The sequence below is a fragment of the Petromyzon marinus genome, chromosome 16 (assembly GCF_048934315.1).
Source record: "Petromyzon marinus isolate PM22_M1 ecotype Great Lakes invasive population chromosome 16, UKy_Petmar_22M1.pri1.0, whole genome shotgun sequence".
NCBI lineage: Eukaryota > Metazoa > Chordata > Hyperoartia > Petromyzontiformes > Petromyzontidae > Petromyzon > Petromyzon marinus.
Window position 1 is genome coordinate 6,964,129 of NC_133682.1, and position 23,639 is coordinate 6,987,767.

General features: G+C 45.6%; 1 protein-coding gene across 1 annotated transcript; it reads right to left on the minus strand.

Annotated features, from left to right (window-relative positions):
- Positions 1-9,177: 9,177 nt before the first annotated feature.
- On the minus strand, positions 9,178-19,247 carry LOC116942917 (cyclin-A2-like). The gene is made up of 8 exons (XM_032955376.2): positions 18,720-19,247; positions 15,643-15,952; positions 15,091-15,206; positions 14,040-14,263; positions 12,045-12,249; positions 11,098-11,211; positions 10,364-10,497; positions 9,178-9,680 (listed from the first exon to the last, which is right to left on the minus strand). The coding sequence occupies exons 1-8, from the start codon at positions 18,918-18,920 to the stop codon at positions 9,629-9,631; spliced, it is 1,356 nt and encodes a 451-aa protein (XP_032811267.2). The 5' UTR covers positions 18,921-19,247; the 3' UTR covers positions 9,178-9,628.
- Positions 19,248-23,639: the final 4,392 nt, after the last annotated feature.

Here is a 23,639-nt window from a genome sequence, read left to right on the forward strand (position 1 = left end):
AAACGCTCTATTCAAAGTCCAAGGCTGACAACACGTGGCCTTTCCATGGAATGACACCTTATTGTGTGGCATTGTTAAATAATTTGAATCAACCTCTGATACGTTCGTCACACCACAGGCAGTTGTAGCAACTCTGTAAAATTGTTTGGCAACAGTTACTTGTAAATATATTTTCATCCTTGAATTTGTATCCCTGTAAATGATTGTTTGTTCAATGAAACGAATGTGATAACGAGTGTATCGATGACATCCAATAATAGACTCTATATGCGAAAAGTAATCATCAGTTCCACTTATATATGAAGTTATGATGAAAATAAAATGTTTTTAAAATCTTCACTTGCACCCTGTAAAGTTTCTTAAACCCTACGTATGTCACCCCAGCTGTATAAAGTAGTGCAACCAGTCTAGTCGACCGAGCAGATCGCGTAAGATGGCGTAAAGTGTGAGTAGTACTCTACACGTCTTACAAAACGTCTGCCCAGCGTGGTAGAGTAGGCCAAAGCACCCCCTAAAACGGGTCTCGAGAGCTCCCTTTGATGTACGTATGCATGTTGAACTTCTTTCGCACCGTACGTAGCCCCACCGTGCGAATCGGAGGTGCGGGGGAAGTACAACAAACTAAACGCAAAAAGCAGTTCTAAATAAATGAGTTTCCAATCTAGATTTAGTTGTCAACAGTGGAAGCCCTTTCCGCCAGGCAATGGCATGAACTAGCCATTACAGGGCTGCACTTTTCCACCTATCCCGCACCCTATCCGTCAGTGTGCCCTCACTGCAAGACCCGCGAGCCACTGGCATCTTCCAGTGGCATTTTGTGAGGTCCTCGACAATACACAAATGTGAAAACACCCCCCCCCCCCCAATCATCACCGCGCTGTCGAACCCCAATGGTTTGAAAGTGAAATTGCCCTCCCCCCCCCCCGAAAATGTGTGAAGAACACTGCTGTATATCTTCATTGTCTGTCCATTGTTCGTAAAAAAAACTCGTGCACGTGGCACCGTACGTGTATTCACACGTTGGTACGTTACTATTACGGTGTACTGAAATTATAATTATTCAGCTCAGTTTCCCAAGAAAAATCTTTATTTACGTAACTTTGATCCCGGTCCGCTTTCAATACGAGCGTTTTAATCAGGAGCGTGTCACCTGCTTTAACACATGGATTATACATTTTAACTTTGACGATGTGAAATGCATCAAAAACCCGAAAAGTGCGCAAATACGCATGGATGAGTAGGCAAAGTTCCGCACTTGGAATCACACTGAGAGACAGAAAGAAAAACACACGGAGCAGAGAACAAACTAACCGTACAGACATCATCATCATCACCACATTTGTAAGGACAGTAACGCCTCCTCGTGGCCGTGATTACTCATTGACGTGTAGTAATCGAGACAGGGACAGACAGGGCCAGATGAGGTGAGAGAGTGTTCGTGGGAAAGGTTCGTGGCCGGGTCGAGGTGTGGATAAAAGCCGGCGTGGAACAGGGCTCTGGGCTGCTGTTGTCGTCTTGCAGCGGGTCGTCTTCATCATCCTGGATCGGGCACCTTGTCGTCTTGGAAGGCTGGAGTTAATATTGTCTCCGTGACTACTTACGCGTCCGCTCCTGCGTAGCCAGCCAGCTACACAGGGAGTGTCGCGTAGAGTCACAGAAGTTACCCAGCTGTGTTTACAGTCACTCGCGGTTACACGTTAAGTTATCAGTGAGTCCGTGGACCTTATTCACAATAAATATGCATATAACTGAACAAGACGGTGCCTCTGAGAGCTACATTACACATTCGCCGTTGGGGGAAAGTAAGTTGGCCTTGGGCAAAACACGTCTCGAGAAGAGATGATGATGTTGATGATGATGATGGCCAGTGGTCGAGATGAAGGACGGAGTGGCAGCTAACAAACAGAAAACACGACGGAACGCGCTCGAGAACGTCTTGGTCGCAGAGGGAACGTCAACTCGCGTGCAGGTGATAAAGTTTGTAACAGTTGCATCGCAAGACGGGCATATGGCGACGGCACCAGCGAATGTTTAATCCAGCAGTGGATTGATAATGGCTGATGATGAGTATACCCATACAAATCAATATATATGGGCTTCGTGATATGGACGGTAGGGTTGCCCTCGTAACGGCAGGGTTGCCCTCGTAACCCCCCACACCTCCAACTATTTGTCCCCTTAATAGAAGCTTATGAGGTCCCAAGTAGGGTCCATGAGCAGCCCTTTTGTCAACGTCACTGTTGGACGAGCCTCTCCCCACAATTATTCGAAAGGGAGATAGTACCTACACACCGATCACCATGTACAATAAAAAAACAACATTGGATGGCAAAGAATAAAATAAATGACACACAAACGCGTCCAAATGCTGCTTCTGAATAACACGGAGGCTTTCGCGATCAATATCATCCATAATGCATGAGTTTTTGCTGTGTTAGATCGCGTAAATGTGTCTTTAAGCCCGCCATCAGGCGACACATAAAGGAAAATTATTTATTTACGGTATAGTAATAAGTTTTACCCTTTTAACTGGCACAAAAACTGACACCTTTATTCAAGGCATCATGTTTGCAATAACCACAACACAAGCAGTCAAAATGCAAACAAAAGAGACAACACCAGTGGAGACTAGGCTCTAAGAAAAGCCGTCTTGGGTGTGGACCAATCAAATTCAAGGACAGTGCATATTATTATCAGAGTTGTCTCTTTTGTTTGCATTTTGACTGCTTGTGTTGTGGTTATTGCAAACATGATGCCTTGAATAAAGGTGCCAGTTTTTGTGCCAGTTAAAAGGGTAAAACCTATCACTATACCTTGTTACTGGAAAAGGAGGTCTCATAATATTTATTTACGCTTAAACGTGTCGCTTGATGAAGTTAGTTGTATTTTTTTTATTTAATTACTGGCGAAACGTCGTACTCAGATTGTAAATGTTCTGGCTTTGCTCTCCAACACACCGGTATGCTGTACTAGTGACGAATTGGCCACGTTCTGTTTACGTGACAACCCTTACTAATTGGCTGCGTCGGGTGGTGACGGGTTTAACGACATTGATATTTACGCGATCTTCCCCAAAAAAACAACTTAAACAACTATACTCTTTGGTTATTTCGGTAAAGTCACGTAGGTAGTAAAAAACAAAACAAAATAATTTAAAAAATCACGACGTTTCGATCGAAACACAAGCGGTCGTCCTCGAGCGGGAAAAAAAATCCAGCAGTAGAACTGCTGAACCAGTTCTGCTGAACCAGGTTCAGCAGCTCCACTGCAGTCACGAAAGCTTTAAATCAATTTTTAAAAAAACTGTATTACGGACTGCGGTTGAATTTAGTCTTGCACTGCCACCTGCTGTTTACCGCTGAAGCCGCTCTGTAAAGAGAGGGCCCATTCGTCTCGCTCGGTCAACTGCGCGCGTGCAGCGGATTGCCCAGTGATTTGGGAGTCAATGTTTGCTTTGGAATCCTCGGAACACTGAGGTCGCGCTGCGAGGTGGTACGGCAAATTGAACCTTGAATCCATCTGTGTAGAGCTTTGAGCGTCACTCTCCCTTGTGTGTGGATGTGTCTTTGACTTTGTGGGGAGCGGTAGTGCAGCAGTTAGCGCGCCGCGCAATGAACCCAGTGACACGAGTTCGATTCCTGCTCACGGTCAACACCAGTGACGATTATTTGAACCGGTCCTGGGCCTCCCCTAGGTCCACTCAGCCTCAAATAAGTACATGGTGCGTTGTCTAAGACAAAGGCGTCCGGGCGTGGTGCTGGCCACCCACTCCCTCGTGTGCGATTCCGGCCTTCATAGGCACTGCTCGCTAACAGCACTTGCCCCAACAGTCTGTTAAGGCCATACGGGGGGTCTTTGTTGTTTTGCAACAACGCAAATTGTTCGTTATAATGCAGGGGTTCTCCAAACTCCACTGCTCTCGCCCAACCACAGTACCCCGAGAAATCAGTCGTCCATAAATGACGTCACGCACCTGGGGGGGGGGGGGTGGGGGTCAGACATTTGTGACGATGTGTAACGAGGGGGGGGGGATTTGAGAAATGTGACGTCACATCAAAATGCGCAACTTTAAATAAATATAGACAACACGTTCTACTTAATTAAATATACTTTCATAAATGCTTTCTCCTACAACATAAGAGTGCAGCGGCACATTAAATACGCACTACAATGACAATAGTTTAAAGCGATTTGAAGCATGTTTTATTTTTTTGGGAGGGGGGGGCAGAGCTTTGTGACGTCATATTTGAGGGGGGGTCTGACTTTTTGTGACGCCGTGCGACGAAGGGGGGGGGTCAAAAATCGTCCAAAACCGCGTGACGTCATTTATGTACGGCCCCAAAGCTCACTCATACGAGGAGATTCAACGCTCCGAGAACCGCACAGACGGCTTCACGAATCCATTCAGTCTGCATAACGAGAAACGCCGCGTGTCCATGAGTCATCACGCAGGAGTTTAGAAGCAAATTTGGGTTGTGAGTCACGCAGTTAGACGCGCATCCACATTGTATTGAATGGCTTGGGACAGATTACCACAGACCCATCGACTCCCAGAGATCGATAGACTAATACGGACTTACACAGCGGCCGATTCGTGCCTTTCTCTCGACATGCGTCGCCCCCTCCCCCCTCCCTGTCTCTGCGCAGCATCTGGATATGCGGTCACATCTATGCGTATTATAAATTCGGAACGTCCGCTATTCGGCGTCTAGTGGCCACGTGGACCCCTCCCAATGACTTACGCCACACGTTATGAAGTATCGATTTGGTTTGCTCACACAAGCGGATCGATGCATGTTACCGCGAGCTGAAGAACGTTACGGGTCTAGACATTCGTGGATGCACGCTGTGAATGTGCTTTGGAAACCTCTTGATTAAGCGTGTGGCATTTGCTGGTGGGCGTTGCGATTTTCTGTAGTACACAACGGATCCAGGAGGTGGTGATCACACGCAGTGGAAAAATAATACTAAGTTAACATTAAGTACCGTACCAAGTAACATGACAAACAATAAGCACCCTTCCCATTTCTGTCCCCGACACATGCAAAAAGTAAAATATGTTGTTGTTTTTTTTACAGATCTTATAAGCCACATCTTATCAGCCAAAAGGCCTCCTAGGAGTAAATTATTTCAGCAGCATTGATTCAATACACGCACACTCTGGACCGGTGTTCCAAATTCAGTGTCTCAATCTAGATCTGAAGTTTTCGTGACTGCAGGGATCCATACTCTTTGGTTCTTTCGGTAAAGTCACTTTGGTATATAAAAAAAATAATCACGTTTCGGGCGCAACACAAGCGTCCGTCATAAGGTGGGACAACCACAGCAAGAAACATTGTTTCTTGACTTTACCGAAAGAACCAAAGAGTATATTCAGTATCTCACCAGCAGATGCAGCCTTTGGTCAAAGAGAATGCTCGTGCAGTGCCGGTTGTCCATATCCAAGAGTCCTCTCTGCTAAATACCGCAGTGTACGTCTTGATTCTTGAGTGGGCGCATTCTGACAAGTTCAACGATTTCGTACACAACATTTCGGACAATTTACGGATGTGGGTAATCGTTATTACAACCTTGATAATCCTTTCCCCCCCCCCCCCCCCTTGGGCATAATATCTCAACCAATCAGGAGTGCAATTCGACCCTTTGTCAATCCACTGCTGGATGTTGAGCCTCCACACGCCCAGTGCGTCTGTCAATCTGACCAGCGAGTGTTGATGAAAGCGGGGAGCACAGAGTACACGGCAACAGTGGCTTTTGCGACACCATCCTATATGCCGTCCACCACGTAGTCCCGGCAGCAGCCTATAACAACCTGCTATGCATGGTTAATCACCCATCCAAGGCTCAACCTTGCGTTGAGATTCCCAGTTCTGGATAGAGCACATTACGAATGATAAAGGAAACCATATATTTTTTTATTTTACTAGATAAGGCCCACTGAGCAACGTAGCTCTTTCTTTTCAGACGCGACCTGGCGATCACAAATGACAGCTCAACGAAGTGGCGCATCGTGTGGAAATGTATAGCAGTCAAATTCTCTAAACGCCTGATGTGGATTCTCAATGTGGAGGGAAAACCCGGAGGAACCGGAGATAAAAACCCACGCGACCACAAACTCCAAATATACAGCAGGGGTCAGTGTCGATTTGGTCAGTCCTCATGCTCTTCTGCCATGGAAAGAGCAGAAAAAATATCAAGGTTAGATGGAGTTCAGACATCCAGTCGAGAACGTTATCGGATGCAGAGCTAACTTCGGATCGTTGAAGGTGTGTTCGCTGTTCCATTGCGTCAAGTTCGCCTGTTACTGCCCGGATTGTCGGTTATCGATTTACCTACCACTGCACCTCAACACAAATAGGGCAACGTGGGTGTGTGTGTGCACGCGCGCGTATTGTGAACCCGTACTTTAAAGTAATGCCATCAATGTTGGGTGCCTTTTGAAGCGCGCTCTCAAAGCAATTTTGCCTCTTGCAAAAGTAAAAAGTTCACCGCGTGCCACAGCACCTGCGACGGTGCTTTATAAAAATGCATATAATTTGGCGACGAAATTGCCCATATTTTGCGCATTCAGCGACATGAATAAACGGTTGAATTTCCATAACAAACCAAAAAGTATATTCGTGGTTCTTTCGGTAAAGTCACGTAGAAGGGAAACAATAAAATAATACAAATATAAAACAATAAAATTCTCACGACGTTTCGACTGCAACACAAGCAATCATCATCAAGTGTGAAAACCACAGCAACAAAATTTGAAAAAAAGTGGCGGGTTTTTTTAACGTTAGCACCACGGAGAGCGATTTGGCAGTTATTCAGATGGACGAGTACATCTATGTTTGGAAAAGAGGAGGGGGGAGATGAATATAATGGGTGCGGTCTGAAAGACACCGTAAGCGTGAACAATCAATTAAGACCCGACATGGTGTATGAAATCCTTCCAATGATTGCTAAGCCAGAATCCATCTCCTCGGTTGAAATTGTCTCTGTTTCTGTATATGTGGATAGCCTCATGAACGAATCTTTCATGGTAGCCAGATGGCTTGCAAAGAACCTCTGTCTTGGAGAAGTCAATGTCATGTGAGCCTACTGAATTATAAGAGTGATCTGCCACGGCCGAGGTGTTGGTCCTACCGTGTTTTAGGTCTGCTTTGTGTTCACGAATGCGGTCTGAGACATGTCGTTTGGTTTCTCCAATGTAACTACTACCACAGAGGCAACTTAGTTTGTAGACGCCAGGGTACTGTATGTCCAGAATCACATCTTTTACAGACGGAACCAGATCACGGATTTTATGTAATGTGCTGAATCGGACCTGGATCTTCTGTTTATTCAAGATTTAGGAGATCTTTTTTTGTGATCCCCGCAATGTAGGGTAAAGTGATAGTTTTGAAAGGCTCCTCAAGTGGGTCCTTCATGGTTGGAGTGATAGCTTTGCGGATTGTGTAGTCGTAGTAACCATTAGCCTTAAGAGCTTGGTGTACGTGCTTGAGTTCACTGGCTATGTGTTCCTGGTCGGATATGCATTGGGCTCTATGGTGCAGAGTCTTGATGAGGGGATTATTCTGGAATGGATGGTGGTGGGAATCCGGTTTCAGGTAAGCATCCGTATGGGTAGCTTTCCTGTAGACGGAGTGGCTTATTAACCCATCAGGTCTCTTTTTTATTAGGACATCCAAAAAAGGTAGCTTGCCATCTTTTTCGACTTCCATGGTAAATCTGATGGCTGGGTGTATGGAATTGATGTGGTCGAGGAATTGGTCTAGAGCAGGCCAGCCATGTGGCCAGATTACAAAAGTGTCATCCACGTACCTCTTCCATAAGGTTGGGCGCAGAGTGGCAGTCTGGATGGCGTCAGTCTCAAATTTATCAATGAAAATGTTGGCTACAACCAGAGATAGGGGGGAGCTCATTGGGGTGCCCTCAGTTTGTTTGTAGAAAGTTCCATTCCAAGTGAAGTATGTATTGGTTAAGCAGTGTCTCACTAAGGGGGGGTACCTCAGTGTTTAGTCCTTGATGAACCAAGTCTTCAATGATTGCGATGGTGTTAGGTACAGGAACTTTGGTGAATAAGGAAACTACATCAAAACTGACAAGCAGGTCGTCTGGGGACAGGGAAATACCCGTGATTGTCGATACCAGGTGAGTAGAATTTTGTACCGCAGGTGTTTTTTTTCCAAAGGCCACAGGATTTCAGACAGAAAACGAGAGTTTGTAGGTGAGGGAGTTGATAGTAGAGACGATGGGACGAAGGGGTGTATCTACTTTATGTATTTTGGTAAGCCGTAAAATCTTGGTGGCCTGGCAGCAGGTTTCAACGAGAACTGTTTCGTTTGATCAATTAATGCGGTTGAATCAGAAATTATTTTGTTAGTTTATGACGAGGCTGTTGGTGGGATCTCTTTTTATGAAAGCCTCCCCCAAGCCACCACCACCTCACAATCCTGCACTAACAATCCACCCAGCATCTGCACACGAATTGATTTCAACGATCCATCTTGTGGTTGGACTCTCAAACTTGATTTCTTGCATGCAAGACCATCATGATTGTACGCCATTCTGCCCTTGCCCGTGATGTTTGACCATATTTAAGAAAACACACAAACGGCCGCTTGTGTTGTGGCCGAAACGTCGTGAGAATATTGTGTTATTTTATCAATTTATTATTTTATTCTCATTCTACGTGACTTTACCGAAAGAACCAAAGAAGATGAATCATTGCAGTCACAAAAGCTTTAAATCGAAAAGTAAAACACACAAAGGCACGTCACCCCTGCGTGCTCAGTTGTTGAGTATGGAGCAGCACGTGGCAATGCTTCCTCATCTCTGCACCTGCGGGAAACTTGGGAGGCCCTGCATTGAGTACTGCAGTGCATCGTGGCAGTGTGTGGATGGCCTTGTAACTCCTGCCACCCCCCCCCCCCAGTATTGAACTCACGTGGAGTCCGGGACAAGTGTTCTCTTGCTCGTTTTGAATGTGTTTTGTATATACATTAGTTAGCTAGGATACTAGATCTGCGAAAGGGTGTGAAGGGATCTGAACATAACCACCTCCCCTCTGCAGATTCTCTGCATTACCTTTTCTCAGAACCAATCTCTTGTGGAGAGCAGGATTGGGTGCACAACCGTTATAATGTAGTGTGTATTTCCCAGTTAATGGCATTGACAGCACAAACAGGCTTTCGTGGTACAATTTATTTTGTAAACTAAAAAATGCACACATTAACAGCTGATAATTAATCGTACACGCACTGTACAAGAGTGTAAAAAATAAGACGAAATTGTAAAACATTACGTTTATTAAAAATGATGTAGTATGAAACATTAAAACATGTGTCCACAAATACGTTGCATCGAGTGTGAAAACGAGGGCGCAAATACAAACCATGGCAGGCATGTGTCAGGATTGCATTCTCTGTCACATCGGCATTCTCAAAATCTAAACTAAGACTCCGTGCGTTCGTCCGTCTGCTGCTGCTCCACCACCCCACCCCCACCTTTTTCAGTCAGGACCATCAGTTAGAGGGACTCGCGCAATCATTCGCCACAAATGTGCCATGATATTCCAAGTTGGAAATCGGCAAGCGAGCCAGTGTGCTCCACGCGGGAAACCTGGGTGGCCACCGTGAAGTCAGGCTTGCGGAAGGTTCGTTGGCGGCTCAATCAATGACGCCATCTGATACCTTGAAACACACACGCAGTAGATGTGTTTGGTCACATGCCTCATCTTCACAAGTGTGGATAGTGTGCACATTTTCACTTTTTGTACCTTAGTAGCATTGCAACCACTTTTTTGTTGACATTAATATTTTAGGATCTGATTTCATTTCATTTCAAGGTATTACGATTGAAGGTAAGAAACGTGTTTGCTTAGACGCATGAACATCAAACATGCCCATGGCAAGCCTCTCATACGTAAAAATTAAAACTAGAAATAGCGACTAAAATAAGAGATGTATCTATAAATTATTGCATTGAAAAAGCATACAATTTGCTAATAATTTGCAAATACGACATTTTAATGGCATTCACGTTATCAATGCCATCAATTATCTTTACCATGTCAGGAACTGTGCACTGCTGCGAGTTTCCTGTGTTTCCGAGGCCTAATGACAGTCGTCTGCCCATTTAAAATAGGTGCCTGATGAGTATTCTCACTTCCAAACATTCACTCGTTTTTAATCATTAATCCACGATTCGCTTTGGTTTACAAAACACTGTTGAACGCTCCAAATAAACTGGTAACTTCGCCCGCTTAAATCCACATCACGCCACCACCTCGCCCCCCTCCCCCAACAAAGGGGCGCTACAGTCAAAAAGCGCCGACAACACGAAATCTCGGCACACGCACACCAGAGCCACTCACTTGGAGCTCTTGTACTTCTCGCGGATAGACTGCTGTGCATGCGTCGCCGCCCCGACAAACGTCTGGTGCAGGTGCGCCAAGCACGGCCTGATGTCCTCCAGTGTGTATCCTGTGAACTCGGCCAGGGTGCTGGGCTGTGACACAAAGGGGGGCGGGGGGGGCGGGCACGCAACAAACGCGACGGCGGTCAACCGGCAACAGTCACAGCAAACCCTTGCTCGCGACGATCGGCGAGCATCCCGTTTTCACGCACTGCACGTCGTGTACAGAGGGGCCTCCCCGCCGCCTATACCCGTGTGGGATGCCGGGGGGTTTATTTTACCTTTGCCATGCTGGCAAGTACAAGTTGAAGGTGCCCATGATGGACGCGGAAGCATAGAAGTACACAATGGATTTGTTGCACGGTCCTCACTGCTCACAAGGGCAGCCCCAAAAATCCCCGGGCCAACCGATAATGACCGCGCGCCTTAAACTTTAGTTGGCAGACTTTTATTGGAACTCTACTTTATAATAACTTCAGGAAATTGAGGAATTTAAGAGGACCGCCCTTAGGATCAATTACCAAAAAAATCGTACATACCTGTCATAAGTCACAGATTTTAATGTACGAGAGGGTAGCTGGGTCTTTAAAGGCCAGACAATGGGGGGGCAGCTTGAATATTGCACCTACAAATTAGGGCAAGGGAAAATCGAACGACAACATTCCTGCTGCAGTCATTTCATCCTGTCCTCACCCACAAGAGGCCAGAGATGGTGTAGTTGGCCAGTGTGAATGCAGCTGCAGCCAGCAGTGAAGGGAGGTACTGCAGGTAGGGATCCACCTCCAGCAAGCTCATCTCTGACAGGTACTGCAGGACGCACAACGCCAGCGACAATTTACATTTTGCTTTTGTGCACAAAATATGCGAATAAATTAACCAGACTGAAATGACCTAATGTAATTCTGCTTGTTAGTGCACCACAACATCTAACAAACTTGTGCAGAGAAAGAGTGATATAATCCCGAGTTCACCCTTAACCAAGACTTGAACTCACAACTTTCTGATCTACTACACATGGCATCACTTCGTCACCCAGCACTACCCATATTGGAAGCAGAACCCTTAATAAAAGATATAAACTCTTACAAATATTTCCTAGACAGGTTATTTATAGAACACTACTATAAATATTATTGATTTATTGTAACAGGTTAACACTCGGCTTATAACTTGACAACCTAAAGAAGTACGTGGATAAGCAACTAATCGCATGTTTAAGCGACATTTGTTTTTTTCTGAGGACATAACTCATCTAGAGTGGGCAGACTTTTATTGGATTAATTCGTTTCAATTACTTACAACTGTTTATAGTTCACTTTGACCACGCAAAAATGTGTGCTGGATTAAAAATCGTGAGCGGGACATTTACCATTTATGAGTAACAGGGATCATTACAGGCAACAATCGGCAAGTCTCAATCACAAAACGAAATGCTAGCAAGATTTGGGGTAAGGCCATCACACCCCGCTCTTAATTCAAGGACCAAAAACAGGACAGGGCCATGTACACCGTAAACAACCGAGCGGCAAAACAGCACCCACAGGTGACGTATAAAACTAGCGATGAACACCAAATGTCTCGACATTTGGGTCGTGACGGCGCTTGAGAAGCAAATTAAGAGAAACCCCCAAGGTGCTCACCATGGAGAGGTTTCTTGTGCGACAGCAGGCTCCGCCGAGCTTCAGGTACTGTGTGAGGAACTGCATGATGGTGGGACTGGCCACCTCGAAGGACAGCACCCTGAGGATGAGGTGCTCCATGCGCAGCACCTGCTGCTTGGTGTAGGTGTCATCGGTGATGAACACAAACTCGCTCACCTCAGGTGGGTAGATCTCCTCAAATTTTCTGCAAGGTAGAAGAAGACGCTTAGAACCTTTGGCGATTACTTAGGGGTCAATACAAGTGATAATCAGCCATGAGATAAAGCTGCTAATGGGTCCCCCATAATGTAAAGGGCATGCCCTCTAAATTAAGCTCCCAAAGACAAATGGCAGCAGTGAACATTGATGACCATACTGTCCTGATGTGTGCTAATAAGAATGAAACCAGTTCACAGTTTGTCTTCCTCACTAACATGTCAGTCATATTTACTCAATTTATTCATTGGAGACTGAAGATAAGATGGCCAAAATGCAGTTCTTCTGAATTGGTTTCGGGAATGTGTAAGGCTTCGAGCTCTTTCACACGCGATGCACATCTTTGTCTAAGTTAATTATTTGAAGTCCTCAGAATTCAAAGCACCTCCTATCACGTCAACAATTCCAAAGCCCCGCTGTGCCCGTTTGGCAAGGTTGGATACGTACGGTGCAAAATAATTTCAACATACATACACAAGGGGTACGGCAGCACTGGCCTGAGTGTGCATTAGTCTGCCAGTAGGGAGCAGCAACAAGAAAAAACAAGGTTAGCACACTGAAAATTCTGAATTTGTATCCTACATTTCCCCGAGCTAAGACAACCGCCCCATGACTCCCCCCTGTTCATCTGTTGGTATGCATTGAGGGTTTAACGATGCATTAATTAAACTAATAGTGATTCTTAAGCTCAGAAAAAAACATCAAATCAGGTGTGTAGGAATTAACGCATTTCAATGCCCGTGTTTTGTCTAACAGCTACACTTGACCCCTACAAGCTATTAATAGCCAGTACATTTGCCAATGTTAAAATAATCGTGACGCTGAATGGGGGAAATTTATATAATTGCCATGAACAGTTAGTTATTACACCAAATATGGCAACCCAATGAATGTGTAAATCAATAAACATCGTAACCAACCAATTCAATGGTTCTTTAACCAGGCAGAGCATTTTGAGCGTCATTAGGACTTTTTAATTAGTATCCTGGTTGTCGTTATATACTTCATTTTTACTTGGTCAATTGTTAAATTCAGGCCTTTAAAATCCCCATGTTTCATTTTTATCATACTTTCATGCCTATGATGCACTGCCGTAATGTGTTTACATGCGCAATGTGACAAGCGGCGTGAGTCCAGAGCTGCATTTTAATTAATATCCTTTGTAGTCGCACACAGCTATTACACGGGAATTTGAACCGTTCCTCTAGCCAATCCTGCTGAATCACGCTTTCATTTAGATTTCCCCCGATTGCCTCCCAAAATCCCTTTCATCCCCTTTCTGCACCCTCCTCATGTCCCACCCACAAACCGTCTACAGACACTCCTGTGAAGCACAGGCTACCAAATGTGTAAGCGTGAGCTCTCAACGCTTCTCCACAACTCACAAAAAACATGGAATATATGCAACTACTTATGGACGTGCTCACATTAGGGTCACAGCACTACATTATAAAAACATTTGATCCTAATTAATGGAAGGAACGCAAAAACTCGGTAAAAGGAATAGTAGGGCATCCAATGAGTCACCCAAATCAGGAAATGATGAATTGTCACAATTCAGGGTCCCGTCCTTGTAAAGGTCTGGAAAATTACTTTTTCCATTAGCCTAACCGTAAATATCGTAAACACAGCACCGTTTGTACATATTGTGACCATAGGATAGATTGTAATGAATCGTTGTAATTGATCGTCAATGGATTCTGATCGGCGTAAAAAATTGTCACGTGCAACACGGGAGGGCCCTCTGAGCCACAAAGGTTAGAGAGCGGGCACACTTACGCGGCGAGGTACATCGCGGCTGTGCCGACGAGTTGCAGTTTGCCACGAAGCACCGACATGGAGGAGAGGAAGCGGTCGATGTAGTTGACGGCGAGGTAGAGCGTCTCGCTGTGCAATTTGTACTCCTCCACCACCTCAACCAACCAGTCCACCAGGATGGAGCGCATGCTGGTCGTGATGTCTGGCTGCTTCCGCATGTAGCCGGCCTTCGGTTTGCAGCGCAGCTGTAGGCAGAGAACAGCGCAAAACAAAAAGTCAAAATTGTTTCTAAATTTAAATAACCAACTTTGGAGTAGACCTTTAAAAGTGATCACATTTGGACTCTAGGAGTGAGATGGTCCGGTGGCTCAGAGGTCAGTGCACCAAACTGACACTGCTGAAATCCAGGGTTCATATTCTGGTAGTTGCCCGTAAGCAAACCGGGTTTAGGTGTAGCAAGTAGACATCTCAGTTTGGTCACAAATGAATTGCACAAAAGAAACACCACACAAAACTTGGTTCTACACTATAATGTGGTCAAATTCCGGCTCTGAGAATTAAAAGGTAAAATGTCACTTTAAATATCATTCGTTTTGTTTTCTCTTTCAGCCAACTGTTCTCACATGACCTCTGTAATTACTAATAGCTATATTCACAACGATATATTTGCCGGATTCAATTTCCAAGGGTCAACAGTTTTTTCACTGGTATTCCATGCAAATAAGATATCAATCGCAGGATATGCGAAAATGTGCACGACTCAATGTGGCCAAGAGTCAACTAAAGTGACCCCTGGCCACACTCACTAGAAGGTGAACTGCTTTCTGCGAGAATATCAAAATTCAGAGACTCCTGATGCGACACCAATATAGCACGAACTGTAACATTGAGTTATAAGAGCAAAATGTTAGCCCAGGCTTGTCCACCGCTATGTATAGCACATCTCTCTCGCTCTTCTAATAAATGGTAGCGTTTTACATAAAGGCTTAATCACCTGAATTTAATGCAGCTCGATGAACCCCCTAACCAATGCCAACAAACCGTCACACACACACACATCAGCGACCCGCACCTCCGCTTTCTGCAGGTACTGGTAGATCTCCTTGCCGTACGTCCCCAAAACGAGGTCGTCCAACGTCGGCGAGTCTGGGCTCTCAGTGGAAGAGGAGTCGAGGACCATTGGGGAACCTGCGACACCAAGGCAGTGACTCATTAGTACAATGTGCTTGCTAGGATGACCAGGGCAATGTATTATTACCAAATCAAATAATGTATGGCCACCGTGTATTTTAACCGATAACCACCCAGATTTTTTTTTCTATTTTATATTAAAATCAAATATACATGCACCACAATAAATTGACCACCGTTCTGGTCATAGCAGTTATGACCATACGTCATCCATGAGTGAACTGTCAAAAAGCACTTGTAAATATACAAATTGAGCACCTCATTTGCCATTGTGAACACAATTTAACAACTACGCATTGTAACGAAACACCTATAATATAACATAGCACTTCCGAGCTTGTCAACACTGGCGTTGCCACCAACACCCACAGCAACAGCAGCCACAACCCTTCTCACGATATATAAAGGGGCACACATGAATGAAACCACGTACTTTCATCCATGGACACGTCCAGGGAGATCCCGCGGGAGCCAGTGGACATAGACAGCGTGGCCAGGGGCTGCCTAACACCCAAGGCCACCACGGAGGCCGGCAGGGTAGTCCGCTCTATCGGGGCGGCTGACGATTTTGTGGTGACGGCGGAAACCCAACCGCCCAGCCGGGCCCCGTCCGTCACGTCAGTTCCACTCGCGCCATCGTCCTCGTGTATTGTGAAAGCCTGAGACTCCTTCCGCTTGCATGCCACCGGCTTCAACGGCACCAGGTTCTCGTCAATGCCACTGAACACGGAGCTCGTCCCACCCTGCACAGTAAACCAACAGGGAGCGGAGATGTTAAATATGATTCCAGCAGGTACACACACACACTGGAGTTTCCTTTAGGTTGGAGAACTCCATTTGTTACAGAGATCAAAACTGCCCGGTGTGTCACTTGGTCAGTACATTGGACATCCATTTTTTGCCACTTCCACTGCTGGATGGAGGCCTCCCGAGAACATGTGGGTCGTGGGGGTTATTTTTCCAGGGTTATGGTGCCTTCCAGAGTAGCACTCTGTAATTGGACAGAATGTGTCATCTGTAGATAATTATTGAGACTTTAAATGTATACACTTGCATCTAAACTGCATTTAGGACGTACATTTGCATCCTATTCAAAAGTTTTAATGTGTATACATTGGCTTTTAACATTATTTGTATCCAAATACAGCACATTTGCATTACGGTGAATTGGGAAACTTAGGAGTTACAAGTGCTTCCTTAAGGTGAACATTACTGCTGCTCGAAAAATGTTGTACCCAATCAGAGTTGAAGGCCATGAGCCATTTTAATGGCCCATCCATATAACCATGAGTGCATGGCGTTGGGAAGGAATGGGCTTTTCGATTAGATGCAGCAATATTTTTTCAGAACAGCGTTGGGTGGACGGGTAAAGTGAGGGTAACTAAAATATTTACCAATCCATGTCCCAGAATAGAAACAAATTGAAATGGCTAACGAGCGGTGTGGACACCATGTAGTGACCATTTCCTCCGAAAAAGAGCTTTATAGCTCATCGGATTGCTTAAGAATAAATACATTCTGATTTAAAAAAAAAGTTGTAAACCTGGCACAATTTAAAATTATTTAGAAAACATGTAAAAGCGAGCTTTTGTTAACTATAATCCTTCATCCAGCAGTAGATTAAAACGGCTGTAAAGTTGCCAATACAGTAATTAAGGTATTAATGGACAGAGGGGGGTTACTTTACAACACTTCACCACAGTGAATTGTACAAAGGGCTATAAAATATAACATCTCATTGACCTTATTAAGATTTTGGACCAAAAACGCGTTCTCCGATGTAAAGGCAAAATATTTAATTGACACATCATTAACATTGATCGAAAAGGATATGCAGCTTGGAGCGTGGAATTTATTTTCAAAATATATACCCGTACATTAAACGGTCATTAAAGGGCCACGTGAAGCCGCGTGTTATATAATAAGTAGCAACAGGAGCTGAACGGGGGGCAGTTAGTTGCACACCCAGCTGCATTTTTCAAAAAAATGCAGAAGCGCGAATTTTTTGGTTCCAAACGCTGGGGCGCAGTTTCTCGCCGTGTCAAACAATAACTTCCAACAACATGCAAAGAGACACTCTCTCCTCCCCCATCCCCACCGAACGGAGGTTGGCCGATTAAAGTCCGATATAAAAGCGAGCCCTGACAATTTAGAAATATAATTTATATTTGAATGGAGTTGGAGGTGCTGCTCCCCTCGCCCGCATTCTCAACCGCCACCGATGGCGGTGGCGGTAAACCAAAAAATTGCCTCGCTCACCAATCGATCTAAGCGCGGCTAATACGCGAACACAAACAAAAATATATAACACAACTCGTTTCAACGCTACTCTTGCTTTTATATACACACACAGCTCTTAAAAACGACGGTGTGTGTGTGTGCGTGGTCCCCGGGATTGACTCGTTGCCAAAAGAAATAGCGTTAAAGATGAAATTGCGCGCGCCGTAAAATGGCGGGCAAGCGAGGAGCCCCAAACCGGGTGGACTTTGCCGACCGCGTAAAGAAAGAAACTCCCTCCCCAAAACATCACAAACGACGATGCACACAAAAAACACAAACACGCACACATCACACGGCAAACTGGGCAACAGCACGAGCAATCGTGAAGCCGTGCGATGAGACTTGAAACACCGGGGTGGTGGTGATGGTGGTGATGGGTTGCGCGCGTAGTCAATGAAGGTCAACCGCGGGACTAATAAAAAAAGTGTTCGTGGGATCTCGATTCACGAAATAAGTTGAAAACTGGTTGGGCGGGAGAATCTAAAGGGTGAATTAAGGGGGGTCCCTGGAAGGGGTAGCAGAAGGGGGTTTTTGTAACCTGGGGATGGATGTAACGAATGTCTCGTGAGAAGCGGCGCGATTCAAAAGATACCGAAACAGCGGCTGCAACATTTGAATGTTGGGGGGGGGGGGTGTCCCCCCCTATGAAGATAATTCAATACAAGAAGGGTTCCCTGGTATGTACCCCAGAGGGATAAAGCGATCCCCCCTGGAAGGGGTACGTGGATCGGGGTGGAGGATGGGAGAGGGTTGAAGAGATGTCAGGCAGGCGCGAGGCCATGGTAGGCCCCTGGCCGAAAAGGGGGCGAGCGTAAGGGGGGAAAAAAAAAGGTTCATCGGGACAGGCACAAAGGGATAACGAAGTGGTTTTGTTCGGTGGTGAATAGGATCAGAAAGCGATGGAAACATGCAACTCGCAGTAAGAATAGGGGGAAATTAATCGGGAGTTTTAACACGGAGGGCGGTTTCGTAAGACGTTCCAGCAGAGCTCATGGAGGGGGGGGGGAGAAGGAACCTGGTTGCGTTAAAGAAGCCTCCCTTGTTAGAACGAAAGGCGAGGACAAGAGATGGATTCAGATATAAGTCGCAGATAATGGTGGAAGAGGGTCCCACGAGGGAGGGATAAACAAAGCCAAAAGGATCCACGCAGCAGCGCGCAGGGGCTGGGATGGTGTGCGGCATGGCCACCTCGCACGCTCACACTACCCACCCCCCACAATGCTCACTCACCTGCGTCTTCTTGGCCGCTCGTAGAGGCTGTACCCGGCCCTGGGCATTGATGTTGTGGGAGTTGAAGGCGTTATTGTTCAGCATTCCTAGGGCCGTCCTCTTGCCGCCCATCACGGGAACGGACGAGCCCGATGGCCCGATCAGGTTTTCGTTGGACGCTGCTCCACAATTCACGTTCTCCAGGTCGCTCTCGTCCAGCATCGTCCGTCGCCTCTTTAACAAATCCTCAAAACTAAACTTAGAATAAATCAACCACAGCAGTTAAGCGCTGCTGGTGCGAGCCAACGGCTCTTTACCGACCGAGCGCCCTCGTCCTTACAGCCTGAACCTCACTATATACAGTATTATAAATAAAATTGTGTTTCGTTTTAAACTCTCGATAATTTTCGCCTGCGAAAAGCTAAAACACTGCTGCTACGTGCTTCTTGCAACAGCACGGTCCAGTCGGGTGGCGGTGGCTGTCGGTTAAGCTGCTGCCGCTGCTGCCGTTGTTGCTGTTACGGATGCGAGCGACACACGCGCGGGGCGGCTCCAGGGGAAGTGACTGAACCCTCCTCGCCGCCCTGCCGATTCAAGTCTTCCCGCGACTATTGAATCCCGCCAATCGGCGGCCGTCCTCGCCGTCACGTGCCGCGAGATCCGAACCGCCTGGCCAATCGCGGCGCATCGGTTAACAGACGCGCGGCGTCATCGCAGGCTCCGCCAATGGGCGCGCCGACGCCCGCCCCCCCACTCCACCCCCCCCCCCGCTACCCCCCCCCCACCTACAACCACCCCCCAAAGACAAAGGTCCCCCGTATAGCGTGGACAGACTGTTGGGGCAAGTGCTGTTAGCGAGCACCTATTAAGGCCGGCAAGGCACCACACCACCGCTACTCGCCCCACTACACCACCCACACCACCACCGCCGCTGGGTGAGACGTCTTCCAGAAGGGGAAGAGCGGCCCATGGAAAATTAAAGTTGTCAAAACAATAAATTTAACGGATCATCATTTTCAGCAATAATCTCTCCACTGCTAGATGAAGGCCTCGCCAAGCAATTTAATGGATTGTCATCGTCAGCCATGATCTATCCACTGCCGATGTGTATGCCTCCCCAATAACTAAACTGAATCATCAGCTCTGATCTCTCCACTGCTCGATGAAGGCCTTTCAAAGCTCTTTTATGGATATTCATAATCAACTATGATCTATCCACTTTTAGATGAAGGCCTCATCAATAAATGTAATTAATCTTCATAATCAACCATGATCTATCCACTGCTCGATGAGGGCCTCATCAATAAATGTACTTGAAAACTGTTGTCCTTCCCCCACACCGCCGATTCGCACGGTTGGCTACATACGGTGAGGACAAGAGATGGAAGTTCAAAATACATTGGATCATCATCAGCCATGATCTATCCACTGCTATATAAAGACGGCCACCATCTCATGGGATTGCCATGCATCAATCCATCGAGTTCCTCCACAAGATGTTATTTCATTGCCCCATCTCCTAGGTGCACATCTTCACAGAAACGTCCCATTGCTTGGGCTGCCACTCCATTGTTATTATCGACAATCATCCATCACCCATGCTTTCAACGTGTCCTTCCCAAACACAGTTTGAATACTGATTAATCATTGATTTTTGGGTTAGGCCACATCATGAGCTAACCAAATTGTGTTATGAACCACCCACCAACCCGACACAGCCAAACAAATGTAAGTGTCACGTGCACAAGAGTTTTAACTTTCCAATGATTTTTAAAGCTTAAAATGTTGGTGTGAGCTTAAAATCTTAAAAGCTCACAGAAACATGTTTCAATACACACGACGTTTCAGTTGGAAATCGAGCAAACATGAAAATATATAATCCAGGGCTCAACTGAGAATATTAGAAGTTTAGGTGTATGTTTATTATATTGCACACGATGAAATCTGCTCATGTGCTGGTGCGAGATAAATCGTGGCATCGTTAAACTGTGAGGAATTGTGACTTAGAGAAGTATTTATCCAGCAGTGCATAGATCATGGCTGATGATATACAAACTACATTTTGTACAAATCCAGCAAACACCTAATTTATATAATTACAAATGTATTAAAACCAAACAATTATTATTCTCAACAGTCCCAATGTTAAACATTATTACACAATGGAGAATAAAGCGCGCATTAACCTGTAATCAGTTGACTACTTTAGACGTACATACATATGTAAATCATCAATGCGCTTGTTCAATCTACATTTATTTTGTTTTGTAAGGTCACAGCAAATTAGTCACCCAATGCGCAGATCCCCTGTTGTGGGGGGGGGGGGGGGGGGCTTGGGGTAATGGCTATGTATTTAACAATGTATGTGTATGTATGTGTTTCTGTTTCAGGCTTGTGACGGTTGGACGCACATCCCAACTCTTTCCCTTCCTCCCCCTCCGCCAGCCAAAGGGGATTTGGGCTGCTGATCCGCAAAATGTGCAACGGTCGTTTCTATGGCCAGAGACAAGATTATGCCCCATCGTGGGAAAACTGTCAGCAAAAAAAAAATGTGTCAGTCCATTAGCTATCCGCCGTTTGTTGATTAAGACCTTCGCCATCCGCTGCCATCTCGACACACGGGTTTCGTGACCCACGAAATTCATGTGACGCGTGCATACAAGCTGATCTTATCGCTCCATATTACCCACTTAGACGTTTTCTTCTTAGGGGTTTCCCTCATTTGGCTAATACTCCACAGTCTCGACAAACTGCCATGATCCCTTCCAGCGACTTGTCCTGCCCGAATTCCCCTTTCTTGTTAAGGAACATTTACGAGTACACTCTACGTCCAAGACTTTCCTATTGTATGCATTACTGTAGTTGAACACATTATCTGTCCGTATGTACGTCTCATCCAGGCAGAATGCTATGTCTTGGTGGATTTATGAAAGCATCGTTGGATCTCAACGCTGCTTTAGAAGGGATGTGTGGCCAACAGTATTTATCATGAGTGTTTGGCTTAACTGAGGTCTCCCTGGCAGCCAACTCGGGCGAGAAAATTGGCAAAAGGACGTCCACCAACAAGAGTCATAGCCCAGCTGTATAAAGTTAAATCAACACGAATATTAATGCCGCTGAAACGATTAACTTTTAAATTAAAACAAATGTAATTGATTCCTGATTACTTGGATTAATGGTAAAATGTGTATAGTTACATTTGTTGTTAACGTTCCTTTTCGATCATTTAATCATCCTGATACAATTTTGGCATGGGTTTAGAGCAGGGGTGGTGAACGTCCGGGCCGTATAGGGCCCGCGAAATCATTTGGTGTGGCCCTGCCAAGGCAACCACAGGCGGGACTCGAAATTCAATAAATCTAGGAGCAAACCTGGAAAAGCAGTTGCGAGTAGCAGCAACATCATCAATACCAGCTAACATCATCAATACCAGCTAACATCACCACACGCCTCACCAAAGAGAAGCAGTTCCAGCCATCGCATTAGGGGTGAGTTAATTAAATGTTTGACCAAATATAACAGGCCAATTTTTAAGTTGATAATTTTGTATGGCCCGCGAATGATGTTATAAATATCCAAATGGCCCTTGGCAGAAAAAAGGTTCCCCCCCCCGCCCCTGGTTTAGAGGCATAAAAACATTTGTTTACTCAATTACGCCTCCAGGGGCATTGAGCAGGGTTGGTGTGTTGTGGCTTGTGGGCTTACGTGTATCTTGGTGACTGTGCTGGAGGTACAAGATGTTTATTTTAAGTGTTTAACCTTTTTGGGGGGCGCTAAAGTGTGAATACAAAATGGCGTTTGGGGCCTTAGTGGAAGCATTTATTTTATTATATTCATGAGCGTTAATAACTTTATTTCTTTATGAAAGCGGATGTTAATTAATGCACATTCTGTATATAGTAATCGGAAAGTGGTTAATACGTGTTATGAATGGTAATAGGAGAGGCCATTATTAGGGTAGGTCAATTTCATGTGAATAAACCTTTTTCAGTATTCATGGTTAAAATTTACAAAATGGGAGCCCTGCAGCCTCGGATTTATCATTGAGTTCCAATTCAGATAGGAGAAAAATATTTCTTTTCTGCATTTATGATAAGGTTTTAGTTGCCTTATTTATATACAGTATTCGTATAATTGTATTAAATAATTTCAGTATCATAAGTACCTATAGTTTAATGCATGTGTTACGATTACAGTGGTTGTAAATAGGACATATAGGCTGAAATATATATTGTTGAGGTATAATCATGGTGCTGACTCAGCAGGAGAGCGGGGGATTGAGCAGTGTTGGTGGTTTGTGGCGTTGTGGGCTGATGTGGTGGAGTCTCTCGGTCACCGTTGCAGAGATACGACAGCTCCTCTGAAGAGTGGATTTTCAATAAAGTATTGCCGTTGCAAGAAGACCCACTTGTGAAGAAGCTGTCCAGTCATGTGGAGCTGACCACTTACCCCCCCCCCCCCTTCCCTAGCGGCGCTGGCTTTAATAGGAGTTCACTTACAAACACGTTCCACCAACAGTCTGTTAAAGGCGAGGTGGGGGGCGATGTTTCTCTATATACCTGTGGGCCTCACTCAGGTTCAAATGAATTGGCGTGTTTAACAATCATCAGGAGTGTGCGGCGTGTCGTGTTGGGTCACCAGGATTGGAACTTGGGAAAACTCTGCTTTCACAAAGAGCAGGTTACCTCGAAGCAATAAAATTTTAACGACAGCCAACGTGGGTCCTTACGCGCCCACAATTAAATAGCCCGTTGCCCCACGCTCACAAATTAGCCCCAAGGTAGAGAGAGAGGCCGATTTTTTTTCCACCTGTCCGCCTGTTCATGCGAAGCCAAGCAACGGTTAAGCCTGCCCGCATTTAACGACGCCAAACCGAACACTTAAGCCTATATTGTTCTGCACGTGCGCCAAGTGTTATATATCGGCGTCTGGGCTCCGAAT